The 16,711-nt window shown below is 43.4% G+C and overlaps 1 protein-coding gene and 1 long non-coding RNA gene across 8 annotated transcripts; one reads left to right on the forward strand and one right to left on the reverse strand.

Annotated features, from left to right (window-relative positions):
* Positions 1 to 1,548: 1,548 nt before the first annotated feature.
* On the reverse strand, positions 1,549 to 8,030 carry LOC136014256 (uncharacterized). Of its 2 annotated transcripts, none has more exons than XR_010612576.1 (3): positions 7,547 to 8,030; positions 2,462 to 2,557; positions 1,549 to 1,859 (listed from the first exon to the last, which is right to left on the reverse strand). It is a non-coding gene; the product is annotated as an uncharacterized LOC136014256 (long non-coding RNA). The 2 variants fall into 2 exon arrangements; XR_010612577.1 differs by having other exon boundaries at positions 2,432 to 2,557.
* A 2,844-nt stretch (positions 8,031 to 10,874) lies between these two features.
* Positions 10,875 to 13,992, forward strand: LOC136014257 (U6 snRNA-associated Sm-like protein LSm5). Of its 6 annotated transcripts, none has more exons than XM_065679053.1 (4): positions 10,875 to 11,133; positions 12,687 to 12,779; positions 12,999 to 13,026; positions 13,697 to 13,992. In XM_065679053.1, exons 1-4 carry the CDS (start codon positions 11,031 to 11,033, stop codon positions 13,788 to 13,790), a joined length of 318 nt encoding a protein of 105 aa, XP_065535125.1. In that variant the 5' UTR covers positions 10,875 to 11,030; the 3' UTR covers positions 13,791 to 13,992. The 6 variants fall into 6 exon arrangements, 2 of the variants coding, with proteins under 2 accessions (XP_065535125.1, XP_065535126.1); XR_010612581.1 differs by lacking the exon at positions 10,875 to 11,133 and adding exons at positions 12,154 to 12,192; positions 12,522 to 12,562 and having other exon boundaries at positions 12,687 to 13,026; XM_065679054.1 differs by lacking the exon at positions 12,999 to 13,026 and having other exon boundaries at positions 12,687 to 12,775.
* Positions 13,993 to 16,711: the final 2,719 nt, after the last annotated feature.

The raw sequence follows: 16,711 nt of genomic DNA on the forward strand, positions 1-16,711 counted from the left end.
CCAACTCCGCCCGCTATCAGCAGTGTAGCTAAGGTTACCACTGTAATTGGCTCTCGTTTTTGTCTATTCAGATCTCCTTCAAAGTGGCGTAACACCTCCTCAGAGGTGTGATAGATTAGACGAGGAACAATAATCACCTGTACGCAAAACTGAGATTGATCAAACACGTTTAGGGATAGGCAAGGCGTTACTCCAATGTCTGAACAAACCCATTTAGCTCCTGGTGTCGGAATAGCCCATTTGTCATTTTTATTCTTGTGTTTCTCTATAGTGCGTTTTTCTATAGTGACTGTTCGGTTGCACAAAGGCTGATGCTTTTTGGGCACTGTACCTATACATTTTCCTTGACCTGTTACTGATTGAATAGTAATTCTTTGCGTATGGTTTCTCTGGTCATTCCATGGGCATTCTCGTGGGTTTGAACCATTAGACCATTGAATCCTACCTTGTTTTCCAATTGCCTCAAAATATGGTGGCCTAACATTATAACATAACCAACATTCCTCAGTTAAATTTGGTTTGCTTTCATTAAGGGCACGATAAGAGGCTTGCATTAGACTCCATAAGGGGTCTTTGGATTCTGACAACTTTAGATCCCTGGATACAATGTCATTAGAACATGGTGCAAACCTCTCATGCCAGATAATGAGGAAATGAAGGACACCGGCAAACACCAACATACTATGACCAATCACAGCCAAGGCCACTAAGTGATAAATGTACAATGTAAAAGCTATAAGCCAATGATCTCTGTATGCAAGGTATATAAGTATCCATCTGCTTAGCAATAAACTGAGACTTGTTGGTCATCATCTGATGAGCTCGTCTCCCGGCGATTCCCACATATACAGACTCAAGATATGTATTCGGAGTTGTGCATGCACATGGTGCCGTTTGGAAGGAGAGGACTGTTGAATTCACGAGGAAAAAAAACATTAAACATGCACAAGAAATACTGAGACTGTTGGAAGAGGTCCAACTACCTGAGAATGTGGCAATTATGCACATCAAGGCACACCAGATCCTCAGTTAAATTTGGTTTGCTTTACTATTCTAAAGTAACTTCCCCTATCCGCTCCTGATTCCCAATATCTAATTCCCCAGATACGGCCAACTAACCATGTGTCATCTTGGGGTTCTTTTATATTGATTTCAATTCTGGTACAGGACACGCTGCCACAGGGTATTTTAGGGTGTCCATCAAAATCATGCTTTGGGGGAGTGCAGCCTGGGGGTCCCCAAGTTACATCTATATGTTTATCTCCCCGCGTTTTCCAATTTGAAGCAATAGTCTCACAACCCCAATAGCCACAGTAAAAATGACCTGGATAATTACAGTAACTTCTGCCAGGGTTACTTGCTGGACATATATAAAATGCCTTGCATTGGGCCTGAAGCTTTGCTAGATCTGGGGTAAAAACAGGGGAGTCCTGTTCTATAGGTATCAGGGAATATAGATGCACGGAGAAATTCCACTTCCCTGGACCGATCTGAGTTTGAATTAATTTTGACCCTGGTAAATTATATAATTTCCAGGCCATAGGTTCATGAGGGTTTCCATTTGCTTGTGTTATTATCAATAACAAAACTAACGGTATACCAGGAAAAAGGGTGTCTGTCAATTTTGCTAATTTAAGTATATTTTTACCAGTCCTGGGGAAGTTCGGCCATTGCTGCTTTTGCGTCCCATTGTTCTGGTTCTTTTCTCCACAGTTCGTTCCTCCTCTGCCTCGCCCGTCGACTCGGTTGCTTCCAGCCACGGGGTGTACCATCTTCTCGGCAGCAAGGGAATTCTTCAGGAGAACAGCTGTTTCGGGCTTTATGCCTGTTTACATAGGCTTCCCACTTTGCAGCCTTAACTAATGGGGCAAAGCAAGACACAGTTAGTACTTCCCTTCTACACTTTATAATCAAAATTTCGGCTATAAAGGGGACTGGTTCATTGGAGTGGTAACAATAATATTGAGGGTTTATTCCTTTGGCAAAAATTTCCCACCACTCATGGGATTCCGTATAATTTTTTTTTTTTTTCTTCTTGTTCAGACTCTAATTGTTCTAATTTCCACTCAGTGAGAGTTCTTTGGATTTTCCAACACTGTGTGCAAACTCCTATTGGAGGGCATCCACATTCACAGTGTGTCCACCATTTATCCTGACATACCTTACACCTAAAACAAGCAAATGGATAACAATTGCAATTCAAATTATTACACCTAATTCGTATATCTAGAGTACGTATATTATTTACATTAGCATATCTTCTTATATTCACTATTGTGTGGTTGCATAAGTTTAGCAATTTAACACAGTTTGTACGCTTCCATATATAATAGATAGAAAAAGAAATTATTATAGCAAATATAAACAGCAATACACACTTTATACCAAAAGGTAATGTAGCAAAATAATCAAATAAAGTCTCTATCATTACGTTATCTTTTCAGGGTTATCTTGGTGTCACCTGGAGTACTGATTACTTTCCAGTGGGGTCTCGTCACTGGGCCTTTAATGCGACTGGCATGAGTCCATCCACGCTCAGCAGTTCGGACAGCTGTTTCTGTTGTAAGCAAAACAAGATAAGGTCCCTCCCAGTTGGGTTTTAGGGTTTCTTCCTTCCACACTTTAATCAATATCCAATCCCCAGGTTTAACTCTGTGAATTTTTAAGTCCAACGGGGGTCGTTGCACAATCAGTCCATGTTCCCAAAGCTTGTTACGGTGTTCTGCTAATTGTGAAACATATTCATTAATCACACGGTCTCGAATTAAAACATTTGTTTGTGGACTTTCAATTCTATAAGACATTCCGTACACCATTTCAAACGCTGATATTCCTACATCTGCTCGGGGTCTAGTTCTGAGAATTAATAGTGCCATGGGTAGGCACTTAATCCATGATAATTTGGTTTCTATCATTAATTTAGTCAAAATAGTTTTAATTTCTCCATTCATTCTTTCAACTTTTCCCGAACTTTGTGGATGCCATGGTGTATGGTATTCCCACTTAATACCCAAGCTTTCTGTTAAATCTCTAACAATTTTTGACACAAAGTGTGTTCCTCTGTCCGAGTCGATTACTTCAGGTACTCCATATCGAGGTATAATGTGTTCAAGTAATACTTTAGTAACTTGGTTAGCAGTTGCCCTGGAGGTAGGAAAAGCCTCAACATAATGTGTTAAATGATCCACCATTACTAATAAATATTTGTAACGCCCTACCCTAGGTAGTTCAGTAAAATCCACTTGTATGTGTGAGAAAGGTCTGTATGCTGGGGAACGTCCTCCAAGAGGTTTTTGTCTCACGTTGCTTCTATTAACCTTTTGACAGGTCTCACAGGCTGCCGTGACTGTCTTTGCTATGTTATATACGCCTATACAGGCAAATTGTTGATTGAAATGATCAACTAATGCCTGGGTTCCCCAGTGTATTTTACTGTGTATTTTTGAAAGTATTTCGAGTGCTATGCCCTTCGGCAAGACTTCTCTCCCATCTGGCAATATGTACTTCCCATCTTGTTCCTTAGCTCCCATTCGTTCTAGTTTTTCCTTTTCTGCAGACTCAAAATCAAATTTTTACTAACAGGTACTTGTTGCATAGTCAAAATCATACTATAATTGCCTGCCACTCGTTTTGCTTCTGTATCAGCTGCATTATTTCCCCTAACTTGATAACTTGTACCTCGCTGGTGTCCCTTTATATGTACGACTGCTATTTTATTCGGCATTTTCAATGCCCCCAGAACTCGCCGAATTAATTCCGGGTGTATCAGTTCTTTTCCCTGTGAGTTAACAAACCCTCTTTCCTAGTGGTGTGTACTACTCCGAACGCATAGCGTGAGTCTGTATATATAGTTCCATCCTTTCCCTTCAGTGACACTAATGCTTTCCACAATGCATACAGCTCACAGGCTTGAGCCGACCAGCTGGCACTCAGGGGGCCTGATTCTATTGTCTTAAGTTCTCCTTTTTCCAACTTAACGATGGCATATCCGGACAATCGTTTACCTTCCACTATTCGTGATGACCCATCTATAAATAATACTTCTCCACATTGTAGTTCTTCTTCTAAGTCTGGCCTAATCCGTGTTTGTTGTTCAATTGTTTGAAAACAATTGTGCAATAGTTCATTACCTTCTCCTGGGTACAAAAATTCAGCGGGGTTAACTGCTCCAATAGTTTTCAAAGATAGTTTAGGGGATTCTATAAGTATTCCCTCATACTTTAATAATCGGCTATCTGTAAGCCATTTTTCTGCTTTTTGTTGTAACACTCCCCTGATGTTATGAGGCGCATATAAGACAACTTCTCCATTAAAGGTAAGGCGATTCGTTTCCTCAAGTAATACTGCAGCAGCAACAATGATTTGTAAACAACTCGGCCAACCCCTGCTCACAGGGTCCAACAGCTTTGATAGGTATGCCACCGGTTTCTTCTGTCCGGCCCATTCCTGAGTTAATACTCCGAATGCCGTTCCTTCATGTATGTTAACAAATAAATGGAATGGCCGCTTTAAATCTGGTAGGCTTAAAACCGGTGCTTGACTTAGCTCTCTTTTGAGACTGACAAACTGCTCTTGATCCTGAGGGGTCCACTTGGGTATTTTGTCTTGAGACAGTTGTTCATATAAGAATTTAACTTTAAAGCTATAATTTTCTATCCATTGCCTACAATACCCAAATAGCCCTAATGCCTGCTGAATTTGTCTCTTAGTGACAGGCATAGGTAATTCCAAAATTCCTTTAATGCGCTCTGGATCCAATATCTTCTGGCCGTTAAACAAATAATGTCCCAAATATTTCACTTTTTCCTCCACAAATTGTAACTTTTCTTGTGATACCCGTAGGCCCTTTTGTGCAAGAAAGTTCAGAAGTCAAATGCTTTCTTTTCTTACATCCTCCTTATTATTCCCTGCTATGAGCAGATCATCTACATACTGTAACAGCACGTTTCCCGTTTGTACCTGGTATTCTTTTAAGAGCTCTTCCAGGGCCTGTCCAAACAGATTAGGGGACTCAGTGAACCCTTGGGGAAGCACGGTCCATCTCAATTGCTGTCTACGGCCTGTCTCTATGTCTTCCCATTCAAAGGCAAAATAATCACGGCATTCTTCTGCCAGTGGACAGGCCCAAAAGGCATCCTTTAAATCAGCCACACTATACCAGGAGTTATGGGGTCCTAGTTTGCTTAGCAGTGTGTATGGATTTGCTACTACAGGGAACCGGGTGATAGTTCTTTTGTTTATTTCCCTTAAATCATGTACGAGCCGTTATTTCCCATTTGGTTTCTTTACAGGCAAAATGGGGGTGTTAAAGGGTGACATACAAGGCTCTAAGATTCCTTGTGCTAACAATTGATCAATTTCTGGCTTTAATCCTCTCCGTCCTTCTAGGGATATGGGATATTGCCTTACTCTCACAGGTATGTGGGGTTCGGAAATTTGGATTTTAATCGGTAGAATTTCCAGTCTACTAATTGTGTCCGGAGAGTACCAGACATCGGGGTTAATTTGTTTTTGATCATCCACGGTCAAAGGATAAGCAGACACTGTTATCTCTTGATTTTTTAACCTTAATTTCTAATTGCAATTCAGCAATTAAATCTCGTCCTAACAAATTAAATTCTGCTTCAGGGACGAGCAAGAGTTCACCCATTCCAAATTTATTTTCTGTTTCGAATACCACATTTTTGATTTTGCTTACTTTAAAGGGTTCTCCTTTTGCCCCAATTACTTGTACTTTTTCAGGGGAAACTTTACATCCCTCAGGTATTTGCTTAATAGTTGATTTCTCAGCCCCAGTGTCTACTAAAAAGGTGAACTCTTGTTTATAGGGACCTATTTTTAATTTTATCAAGGGCTCATGATGACTCCGGTCCCCTAAGATATAGGGCCCCTGACTCTCCTATTCCGTCTTCAATATTTCCTCATCCCTGATCCTTTCTCTGCAATTCTTCTTTATATGTCCCTTCTTTCCACAGTAAAAACAACATCTCTGTTCCTTCTGTACTACTACATTCCCTTGTTTCGCTCCAGCAGATTTATGTTCACTAGTTCGCCCTCTGTGATCCTCTCTGACCGCTGCTACCATCATTTTTACTTGTCGCTTGCTGCTCTCTTCTTCCCGCCTTACGTAGACTTTCTGAGCTTCTCTCAGTAATTCATCCAACCCTCTATTCTGCCAGTCTTCTAACTTTTCAATCTTCTTTCTGATATCTTCCCATGATTTTGCCACAAACTGGGTTTTTAGGAACGCTTGCCCTAAAGGGTCGTCTGGATTTACTCCAGAGTACAGCTGAAGGGCTTTCCTCAGTCGTTCCAGCCACTCAGTAGGGTTTTCATCTTTCTTTTGCATCTCATTAAATGCTTTATTGATATTCTGGCCACGGGGTACTGCTTCTCTAATTCCCTGAATTACTATAGTTCTCAGGTCCTGCATATGAGTTCTATGCACTGGATCCTGATTATCCCAATTAGGTCTTTGGAGTGGCCATTTAATATCTGCTTGAGGTCCCTGGGCATGTTGAGCATCCCACAGTCTCATTCCTGCTCGTCTAATCATATCTCTTTCCTCAGTATTAAATAATTGACCAAGGATAGATTGCATCTCATCCCAACTATAAAGGTTTGGTCCCAAAAATTGATCTAATCTTTCTGCCACCCCGAGTGGGTCCTCTGTTAAGTTTCCCATCTCGGTTCTTTTAAAATCTCATAGATCAGCCGGATTTAAGGGTACGGAAATATATCCGATCACAGGCTGAGGTCCCCCCATGGGTATTTCCCTTAGAGGGTACATCTGGGCTGCCCCTTTTTGACTTCTAGTTACGCATCTAGGAGGAGGGGAACAAGAGTGTTCCGACTCTGGTGGGGGAGTGGATGCTCTGGGGACCTCTGGAGGGGCTGTGGGAGCAGGAGGAGGAATGTAAGGAGGGGGGGTTAGAAGGGTTTCATCTAACTCTTCCTTCTTTTTCTTTTGTTTAGTTTTTATCTCATTCAGCGGGTAAAGTCTAGCTCCCGGTCTTTCTAGCCACACTTCCGCGTATTGACTCTCCTCAGGGTTAAGGGGTTTTTTATTATTAACCCAGAGGTTTAATTGCTGTCTTACCCAATCTTCTTCTGACCCATAGACTGGCCAAAAGACATTTTTAGAAATCTTCTTCCCTCCCCATATCTTAGTACAATATTCTATCATTTTTTGCTTATCTTTCCCTAGGGTTCCAGGGAAATATCTCCAATTGTCTAAGATTATGCCAGAGGGGTATTCTTAGGTACAATGGGTACCCTTCCCATGGGAGTCGAAGGCTTGCTGCCCTTCGCCCCCATCTTCTGGAATATCCACAAACATACACTCACTCGCTCCCCCTTGTTCCTGGCCCAGTCCCTCGCGGGAGATGGGAAACACAGTACTTAAGGGTCCACACTCGCTTGGTTCAGTATATCGAACCTCTCACTCGTTATATTCCAGGAAACCCAATCCCGCCCGAACGGCAAACCCGCGAGCAATTTTGCCGTGAACAATTTCGCTCTGCGAATAATTTCGCAATATACTTACGCGTCCTGCATCTTCGTCCGGACTCCCGTGCACAGAATTTTATGGGATTTTACCGGTTTCTCCTTTGCTCATTATTCTAGAATTTAGGTTCGTCAGTAAGGTTGGGGTAAGTCGTTGGTCGCGGGGCCGCGAAATGTCGCGGGGCGCCTCCCCGGAGGACCAAAGCCTTATCCGAGTCACGGCACCAGAAAATTGTTATAAATTGAGACCACAACGGATCATAATCCAATTAAAATTTTATTAATTATAGCAAGTAGAATATGAGCAAAACAGCGCTGGACGACAGGGGAGTCTGCGCTCCGCCAACTGCCGCCCTGAGCAGTTCAAACAGTCCCTTTTTATACATCTTTACTTCCGTGTTCATGAAGTAGTGGAGGTACTCTGCGCATGCTTCGGCTGTTGTTAGGGGGTCGTTTTCTGCCTCCTGATGGTCGTTGAGGCCGAAGTAAGAAGTCTTCCTCTTTTGTCCCATAGTTGACCCCTCTACTCCTATGTTGTCTTGCAGTTATCTTATGTTTGCATAAGCGGTCTCTGGTTTAGTTGGTGTAAGCGATTGTGGTTATCTTATCTTGTGTAAGCTGTGTCTGGTGGCTGTTTGCCTGACCTTAACATTGGGCTTAACATAAATCTTAATAAACAATACCCTAGTCTATAGTTTCTCACAGCTTTAACCTGCCAGAGGGGAGATGGAGCTTTAAGGTCTCTTCCAGCCAAAACCGTTGTGTCATTCCACAAGCTGCCCAAGTAACCTTCCCACACCAGTCAGTCAACAACAACAACAACAACAACATGGGGCTCTAACACAAGGTAACAACCACAGCAAAGACCATACCCTTTTCCAGGCTGAGCTGCTGCTGCTCTTCCTTCCGAAAGGAAACACACACAGCTGTCCTCTCCACACCTACTCCTATAAGAGCTGATCTGGCTGAGAAAAGGAGCACTGCCTTTCCCCACCCCAGGTTTTACAGGCTGGAGCCTGCCCTGATTTAAACAGCATCACCTGGACACTGAACTGGGATCAGCTGATGGATGGAGTGAGTCCTCAGAGGTGCTGGTGGGAACACAGCCAGCCTCAGGTGCAAGTGACCAAGGGGACATGGCAGGAGAGCCTTGCTGGAAGGGGTAGAAGGACTTGGAAGAGTTCAGCATCGAGTTTGGGGGTTCCCAAGGAGTCGGTTGTGTAATTGGGGCTCACCTAATGGCCCAGCAGCCTTGCAAAGCAAGTCAGGGCTTTGCAAGTTGTTCTGGATCAGAAGGGAGAGGGATGGATGTGAAAGAAAGTCACCCCTTCCCGTGTGCCTTTCTTGTCCTTCACATGAACAATACATTTACTCAGAGTACCAGGAATCTCGCAAACTCTCTGGGATTCTCCACAGACCCAGATCTTACCCGGTTCATTACGTGAGATGTGGAAAAACTTCACTCCTCTGCAATTTGTTGCTGATGTCTACCTAAAGATACAGCCGCTGCGAGGGAGGAATGGTCACCAAAAGGATGTCCATCAGTACTTAGTTGTGACTGATTACATGAACTTAAAAATGGACTTCAATATTCACACACTAGGGTTTTGTTTAATGGTAGAGGTCTGCAGTGTTGGTGTTACTGCAAATGCAGGGAAAAGTCAACTTGAAAGTGGGCACCTAAAAGTACTGTATTTGTGATGCTGCACTGCCTCAGGAAAGGCATCTCATTTGGACACAGAACACTGTTGCAGTGAGTAAGCATTTCTCTGGATTTCAGTAGACACAGTTTCCCACAGATTTAAGTTGTCATGGAAAGTTGCACATTTCCGAGAGCAAATACCCTGTGTGCTTGGTTAGCAGTTTTCTTAGCAGCCGAGTTGGGGTTGCTGTCAGGTATCGTTTTCTGCTGTGCGCTCCTCTTCAACTTCACAGCGAGTGTAAAAGTTGTTCCTAGGAGAAGATCACCTTTCCCCTAAGAATGACTTTTTTTGGTGTGCTCTCTATTATTGGCTTCCACTGTTCTGCTGCTGCACTGTTCAGGTTCTGTGCAAGGTGACTGACACATGGAGCGCCCCTTCCTTCTCTCAGTTTTAGTGATACAAGGTCTACAGACAATGATTTGCTTGTGCTTTTGTGCATTTTTGAAGTAATTTTTCCTTCTATATGATTCCCCTTCCCCAATTGTGCTTTCTTTTTTTTCAACTATTCCGGTAACAATTAAGGCTGAAGTAAGGAGCCACGCTGTTAGAAGCATCCAGTGGTTACCAAGGAAACCGATACTTCTGACCATCCCGTCCAGTCCGTACAGTCCATTTTCTACAATTTTCAGGGTCCTTCAGATTTAAGAGGATTCTCAGTTAAGTGCAGCAGCTCTGAAATGGAACAGAGTTGTTACGGATGCTTCAGTGAAGTTCCCTGCTCAATGAAAGCAAAAAGGAGAACACGGTACTAAGGTACAGAAGGGATGAGACTAACATTGATAGCATTTATAATGCACTTGGGTACAGCAGTAATACTGTTCTTGCAGAGTTGTGCAACAAGAAGTGGTTAAGTCCAGATCTGGTGTCACCAACATAAGAGGGACACGGAGCTGTTGGAGCAAGTCCAGAGGAGGGTCAGGGATTGGAGCGCCTCCCGTTTGAAGACAGGCTGAGAAAGCTGGGGCTGTTCAGCCTGGATAAGAGAAGCTGTGTGGAGACCTAAGAGCAGCTTCCAGTGTCTGAAGGGGGCCTACAATGATGCTGGAGAGGGACTCTTCGTCAGGGACTGTAGTGATAGGACAAAGAGTAATGGGTTTAAACTTAAACAGGGGACGTTCAGGTTAGATATAAGGAAGAAGTTCTTTACTGTGAGGGTGGTGAGGCCCTGGCACAGGGTGCCCAGAGAAGTGGTAAATGCTCCAACACTGTCAGTGTTCAAGGCCAGGCTGGACAGAGCCTTGAATGACACGGTATAGTGTGAGGCATTCTGGCCCATGTCATGTGGTTGGAACTGAGTGATCTTAAGGTCCTTTCCAACCCTAACTATTCTATGATTCTATATTGGATGCACTGGTCCAGAGGGCACCCAATGTAGAACATGCCCAGCTATTTGGTTTTTCCTCATACATTTGGTTTAAGAGCAGGGTCTGAGGATTTGCACTTAGGACCTTGTTGGAGTATCTGAGAGTGCTGCCTGCGAGGTCGTATGCAGATAGAGGTTTACATGGCTAAGCAAGGGGGGATTGCTATGTTGGTGTCACTTGTGGAGGGCACCATGTATAGCTGATGCCCAGCACCAGCTTTCTGTCCTGGCACCTTAGGCTTAGTATCAGGATCTGGATGTTCGCAGTCCAGCGAAGTCTGCCCTTTTTTCACATACTAATTGTTGTTTGTCTTTGCGTGCTTGACAAGCAGAGTATCTGTGTTTAGGTAGCATAGGCCTGTGATATACATGGAGGCATCCGACTGGATACACTTGAAATTCCTGCCCTGTTATGGAGAAGATCAAAGCACAGTGGTAAATGAAGCCTGCATGAATCCATGATTAACCGGGAAAACAGCAGTGTCGGTGATCCTCCAGCATGGATCAAGCTCCATGATGCCTGTGCCTCTGCCCGGCTTCTGCTAGGAGATCCTCTGTTTGGTGAGATAAAAGAAATTAAGCTTACTCTTTGCATTTCTCCTGTGGTTCTGTGCCTGTCCCCACACTCTGACTGTGCCAACTTACGTTGTCATTACAACTACCCCAGCTAGCACTTTCTACACGCTTTGCTCCAGGGAGAGGCACAGCCTTGCACTCTCGTTATGAGGCAAGTCTGTCCTCACATTGCTCTGGTCCGTGAAGTGATCCTGTGTGGAGCCATGTGGCATCTGCTGATGCCAGAGGTTGGATTTGACTTTGTGAACGTTCAGAGTTACCTGGGAACTAGCCACACAAGAACTGAGCTAGCCCCCCTGCAGCCAGCAGCTCTACGTCCTCCAAAGGTTCATGCCCTCTAAGGCAGAGGATGGAATTTATTTGGGCTTGATTCTTCCAGAAGCAGCCCGTCACAAAATGTGCAATGACTCTAGATGTTGAAATAAGAGCTTTATCTGACTATAGACTGGTTTGGGCTCGAAGGGACCTTGAAGGTCACCCAGTTCCAATCCCCTGCCATGGGCAGGGGCACCTTCCACTAGAGCAGGTTGCTCAGTGCTGCAGTATGAAGCAAGCCAACTGTGTTTGAACAGCCAGTGATTTTTGCTCCAAGCCATGTCTATATGCAAAAGGACTTCCAAGAATCCTTCTTGCTGCAGCCCACTTGTGAATTAATGAGCAAATCTGGGTGGGGAAAGAAAGATAGCTGTGGCGTACAGCGATTAAAGCCCTTCTACCTGCCACTCCCCGCGAAAAGAAGAGCTATCTGAAGGGTGGGTTACTGTATTTACTCAGGGGAAAACGGCGGAGCGACTGCTCTGCGATCCGCTCATCGGGTCTGCCGCACCGCCCGTCCCATCTGAAGCGGGAGGTGGCAGCGATTGGTCAGGCCTGGGTGCAACATGGCGGCCACCGCGACCAGGGATCCGTCTCAGCTGCTGTCCCTCGGTGTTTGGCGGTGATTCCGGTCTGCAGCGGGACGGGACGGGACGGGAGGGATGGCATGGAACGGGACGGGACGGGACGGGAGGGAGAAGAGGGAGAGCGTATTTGCGGGCACTTGTGGTTGGTGTGAGCGGCGCTGCCGCTTGGCGGGAAGCTTGAATGGGGTGGACGAGGCCGGGAGGCGCCTGCAGTAAACGAGGGTCCCGGTGGGTGTCTGTGGGTGCGGAGCAGAGAGCGGCTGGGGCGAGTGCTGGTGCTCGGCCGGCGTGCGGTAATGAACTGCGCACCCTGGCAGTGCTTGAGGCCAGGCTGGACGGGGCTGGTTTAGTGGAAGGTGTCCTTGCCCGTGGCAGGGGGTTGGAGCCGGGGGAGCTTTAAGAGCCCTTACAACCCAAGCTATGATTCAATGACATTAAAGCGTTCTCACTGAAGGGAACGTCTTCCTGCAGAGTTCCAGCCTCGGAAACGTGGTCGTGTGCTAGCAGTACAGGTGCACCTTTAAAAATACATTTCCACTGCACACAATGTCAGGCGTTTTGTTCAAAAGAATGCGCTGTTCTATGAAACAGTCTCTTGTACCTTTCAACTTTATTGTTTGTTTTTTTTATTTACAGAGCTTGTGGATAAACGCATAGGCTCCTGCATTCGTATTGTGATGAAGAGTGACAAAGAAGTTGTAACGCTTCTAGGATTTGATGACTTTGTCAGTATCCTTTGATGGGAATGTTTTATGCTTCAGCTCAATTGATTTATTGTATTTGAGAGGAGAGGTTTGAGTTCACTGGATAGAAACTTTTCGTATGGGTCGCTTGTATGACTCTGGTATTTTTGTTTTACAGATAGAATCACAGTTCAGTAAAAATGAAAATAACTTTGTTTTGATTTTAAGACTCTGGGCCTTATTTTCTTTGAATCCGGGTATTTAGATATGGTGTTAGAAGATGTTACAGAACTGTAAGCATTATTTCTATTTGGTTTCCTGAGGGAAAAATATTGTATAAAATCTAGAAGCAAAGTGGGTTTACATTTTTTGAATACTTGCCAGCTGAGTAGTTTATATCTTGGAGTTAAACTCTGGTGGTGATCTATTCAGGACAGCCGTGTCGTAGAGTAGGTGTTACATGATACATGCTTGTAATCAGGTTCCTTTTTTTAGCCTTAATTTTGCATGGGTTTTGTGTAGAACTTCCCAGTAGTTTGTTTGCCTTTACATTTCCTTAAGGTCTAAGCAAAGATTTTAAAAGCTGCAGACTCAGAGATGAGTATTTATTACTTTGCTGTGCCGTGTTTGTATTTGAAACCTATTTTGAGTGTAGGTGCTATTCAAGAAATTGCCAAGATTTACAGGGTGAATCCGTGCCTTTATGTACTGAGCAGAAAAGTACAATGGAACTTTATGGTTGCCAGGTAGCTTTCTTTATGCAGGTGGTCAGTTACACTGCAGTGTGGATGATGTCTTTGTTAGTTCCAGCCAGAAGAAGGTAATTTAAAATCTAAACACCACTTTTGTGGTCTACCATGATGTCGCCATCTGCTAAAATCTTCTGAAGCAAGAACTGTCACATATGACTTTGTAAAACTTCAGTCTATGGCACTAACATGCAATTGTCTTATTCTTTTATAGCTGGTTCCTGGAGGAGAAGGACCCGACGTATAAATCGATACAGTTGTCATCTATGAAGACATATATATATATATATATATCGAATATAATATAAATAGAGCTTTTGGGATATGGGTGTGTTTGTTGGTTATTTATTTTGTTTATGCACTCTTGCAGTTGATATTTGATAACAGACAGGGATTTCCTTTTCAGGAAAGGTGCACTGCTAATGATGATACTGACTTCATAAGTTGAAATCATTACTTTTTTGTAAAGATGCACTAATCTGTCCCGATTAAAAGGCTTTCTTTTTATTAGTTACTGTGTTTTGTTACTTAAGTGCGCAAGTTAGTTTTTGTAACTGGTTGATGGAGTGGAAAATCGGTGTTCAGATTTTCTACATCTCTTGCATTTGTTTAAGACCCAAGCCTATGTAAAACACAAGGTGTTAGCCAACAGATTGCTGTTCTTTGGAGTACAGGCATGTACTAAGCTGCTTGAGGCTGTGTCACCAGAAACTGGTACAGTGCTGGAGAATGCTGAAAAGCTCTTCAAAGTGGATGCATCTGTTTGAGACTCAGCAGCCTTTCACTCTACTGGCCTTGAGGTTCAGCCCTCTTGGACATCTTTTGCTTGGTAGATACACTTTCTTGTAGTAAAGACACTGTAATAGTATTTGGCTAGTGAGGAGAGACAGAGCAGACTTGGTTCATGTTTTGGGGGGAGTGAAGAAAAAAGCTGGTGGTACTTGTCATCCATGTCAGTGGTGACTGCTTTCACCACTAAGTGGTGCTGTGTATCCTTAATTAAACTGGGAGCTGCTGTGTGTATGTTTAATTAAATTGGGAGCTACCTCCGCCTGCTTGTGAAGTTCAGAGTAGTCATTTTAGAATGAACATTCTTTTGGCTGCATCTGTTCTCCTGGGATATAAAAACTTGACAGATGTTTGGGGCAACTGCTACTTTAAGAGAATGTCTATAAAGTAAGGAATTGCCGTTTCTACTTTGTCATGATGGGCAAAAAAATAACGGATTCTAAATGATGTCCACTGCAGCTTATGCTTTCATAATGCAGTATTCAACTGACCTCGATGTATAAATGTCTTTGGAGAAGGAATCACAGGTGCCTGCTGTTACTGTAGACAAGGAGGGCACAGACTCACAGAGACAGGACATGCTTTGCCTTCCTGCCACCGCAAGAGGAGTTGAAGAAGGGGGCTCAGGAGCAAGAGACTGCAAGGAAGATCCTTTTCCCTTGCTTTAGCTGTCAGAAAATCTGCCTTCTGCTAGCTGGGTCTTGCCTTGAAATACATTGAAAGCTTCTTACTTTAGCCTGTGAAAAGGGAAAGAGACTCCCTCCTCTCTCCCAGGGAATGTGATATTTGGACTCGCTTGTTCTGAATATCTGCAATTGTCATGTTCAGACTGCATGGTGACAAGCTATGCCACTGACTCCCTGAATGGGTTTTCATTTCTGTCCCCATTTCCTTCTCCAGCTTTTTTTATTTAATACAATTAAAAAAATACTCTTTTTTCTTTGAACTTGCATTTGATTGGAATGTCATCTGTTGAGTTGAGCTCCAAATGCTTTATTTCCTAGCAATAAGCTGAGTCTTTTTGCCAGAACACTTGAAGTATTCTAGCCGATGTAATAGTATGTGTTGCGCTGTTTTTCTGTTACCAGTAAGATTCTATACATGTTCAGTGTGTGCACTTGATTTTGGCTTCATTCCGGATTTTGAAAACAGTCTTAAACTGAAGAGGGGTTTCATGCTTGGCCAGGGAAAAGAGCAGATCTTGACTCAAAACCAACTTTACAGGGAGAAAGGTGAACTATTGTGTGTCTCTGGGTTTTTATTCTGATAGTGTGAGCATCTTGTTCCCTCAGGATTTTGTTATGTCTAGGAAAAAAGCTGGGTATTGTCTCACCCTCCTTTTCTGGTTAGGGGCTTTTTTCTCCCACTTAGAGGAAGTGCTGAGTCTGCTACATTTTAGGAAGACATTTTAATTTGTGACTCGGACGTCTGCAGACATCACTCTAGAGACAGTTTCTGTGCATCCAAATGCTGTTAATCCTTTAGAATATGAAAAGAGAGAGTTTATAAACTATCAGCTGAGAATACAAAGTATTCCAGGTGGATCTGACTTGCTTTGCATTCAGTATCCCTGTAGCCTGTTGCTTTGGAAGTGCAAGTAATAAGCTTTTCAATGGAATGAGTCACTGCTGGTGTGGTTTTTTTTCCCCTTGCCTAGAAATCTAGTGCTTAATCATATTGCACTGTCCTGTAGAAGTTGTGGACACTGGTGGCCACTTAGGGTGCCACTACAAGTAGGTCATTTAACATAATAACCCTAGGCTTTAAAAATATGTAAAAGTTATGCTTAAAGTTTAGAGCAGGAAAGTCATCACGTTAAAATAGTTTCCTGCTTATGCCATGCAAAGTGATGGTTCCTCTCAGTTTTTGCGTTTTGTATGGTTTGGGGCTTTTTTCTTCTTTAAGATGGCACTGGTTGCAGTGATCTTTAGTTTTGCTACATGGCTGACTGGCTTAGTATGGACATGGTTCCTCTCTGCCTACTACTTCAGCTTACTTGCAGCCATAGTTGACAGCTGTTTGAAGTTGTGAAGCTGTATGCTTGCTCTGTAACAATATAGGCTTTCCCTGTTCAGTATCTAGACCCTTTTTCAGGATTTATTATGTATTGGTTTTTTTACCACATGAAATGGAAAGAGATTTCTGGCTTGCTGTTGGCTTTTAATAAGCGTTTTATCCTTGGGAGTTGCCCAGCAATTAATTAATTGACTTTGGCATTCAGCTGAAGGACATTTTTCATACCTGTGTTTAAATATTGATGCTAACAAGCCATCATACCCGTTCATAGATTTACAGATCCCTGAAGATAAGCAATAGGCATATTTTTTAATAAAGCCTAATCTTTTTGGCAAGAAGCATCGAGTCTGCCCGGTTGTGTAGCACTTGCAGCTTTTCCCTATCAGCAGGCTTTGAAAAGGGGAGAACCTGTATCAAGGACACA

Source organism: Lathamus discolor, chromosome 5 (genome assembly GCF_037157495.1).
Source record: "Lathamus discolor isolate bLatDis1 chromosome 5, bLatDis1.hap1, whole genome shotgun sequence".
Taxonomy (NCBI): Eukaryota; Metazoa; Chordata; class Aves; order Psittaciformes; family Psittacidae; genus Lathamus; species Lathamus discolor.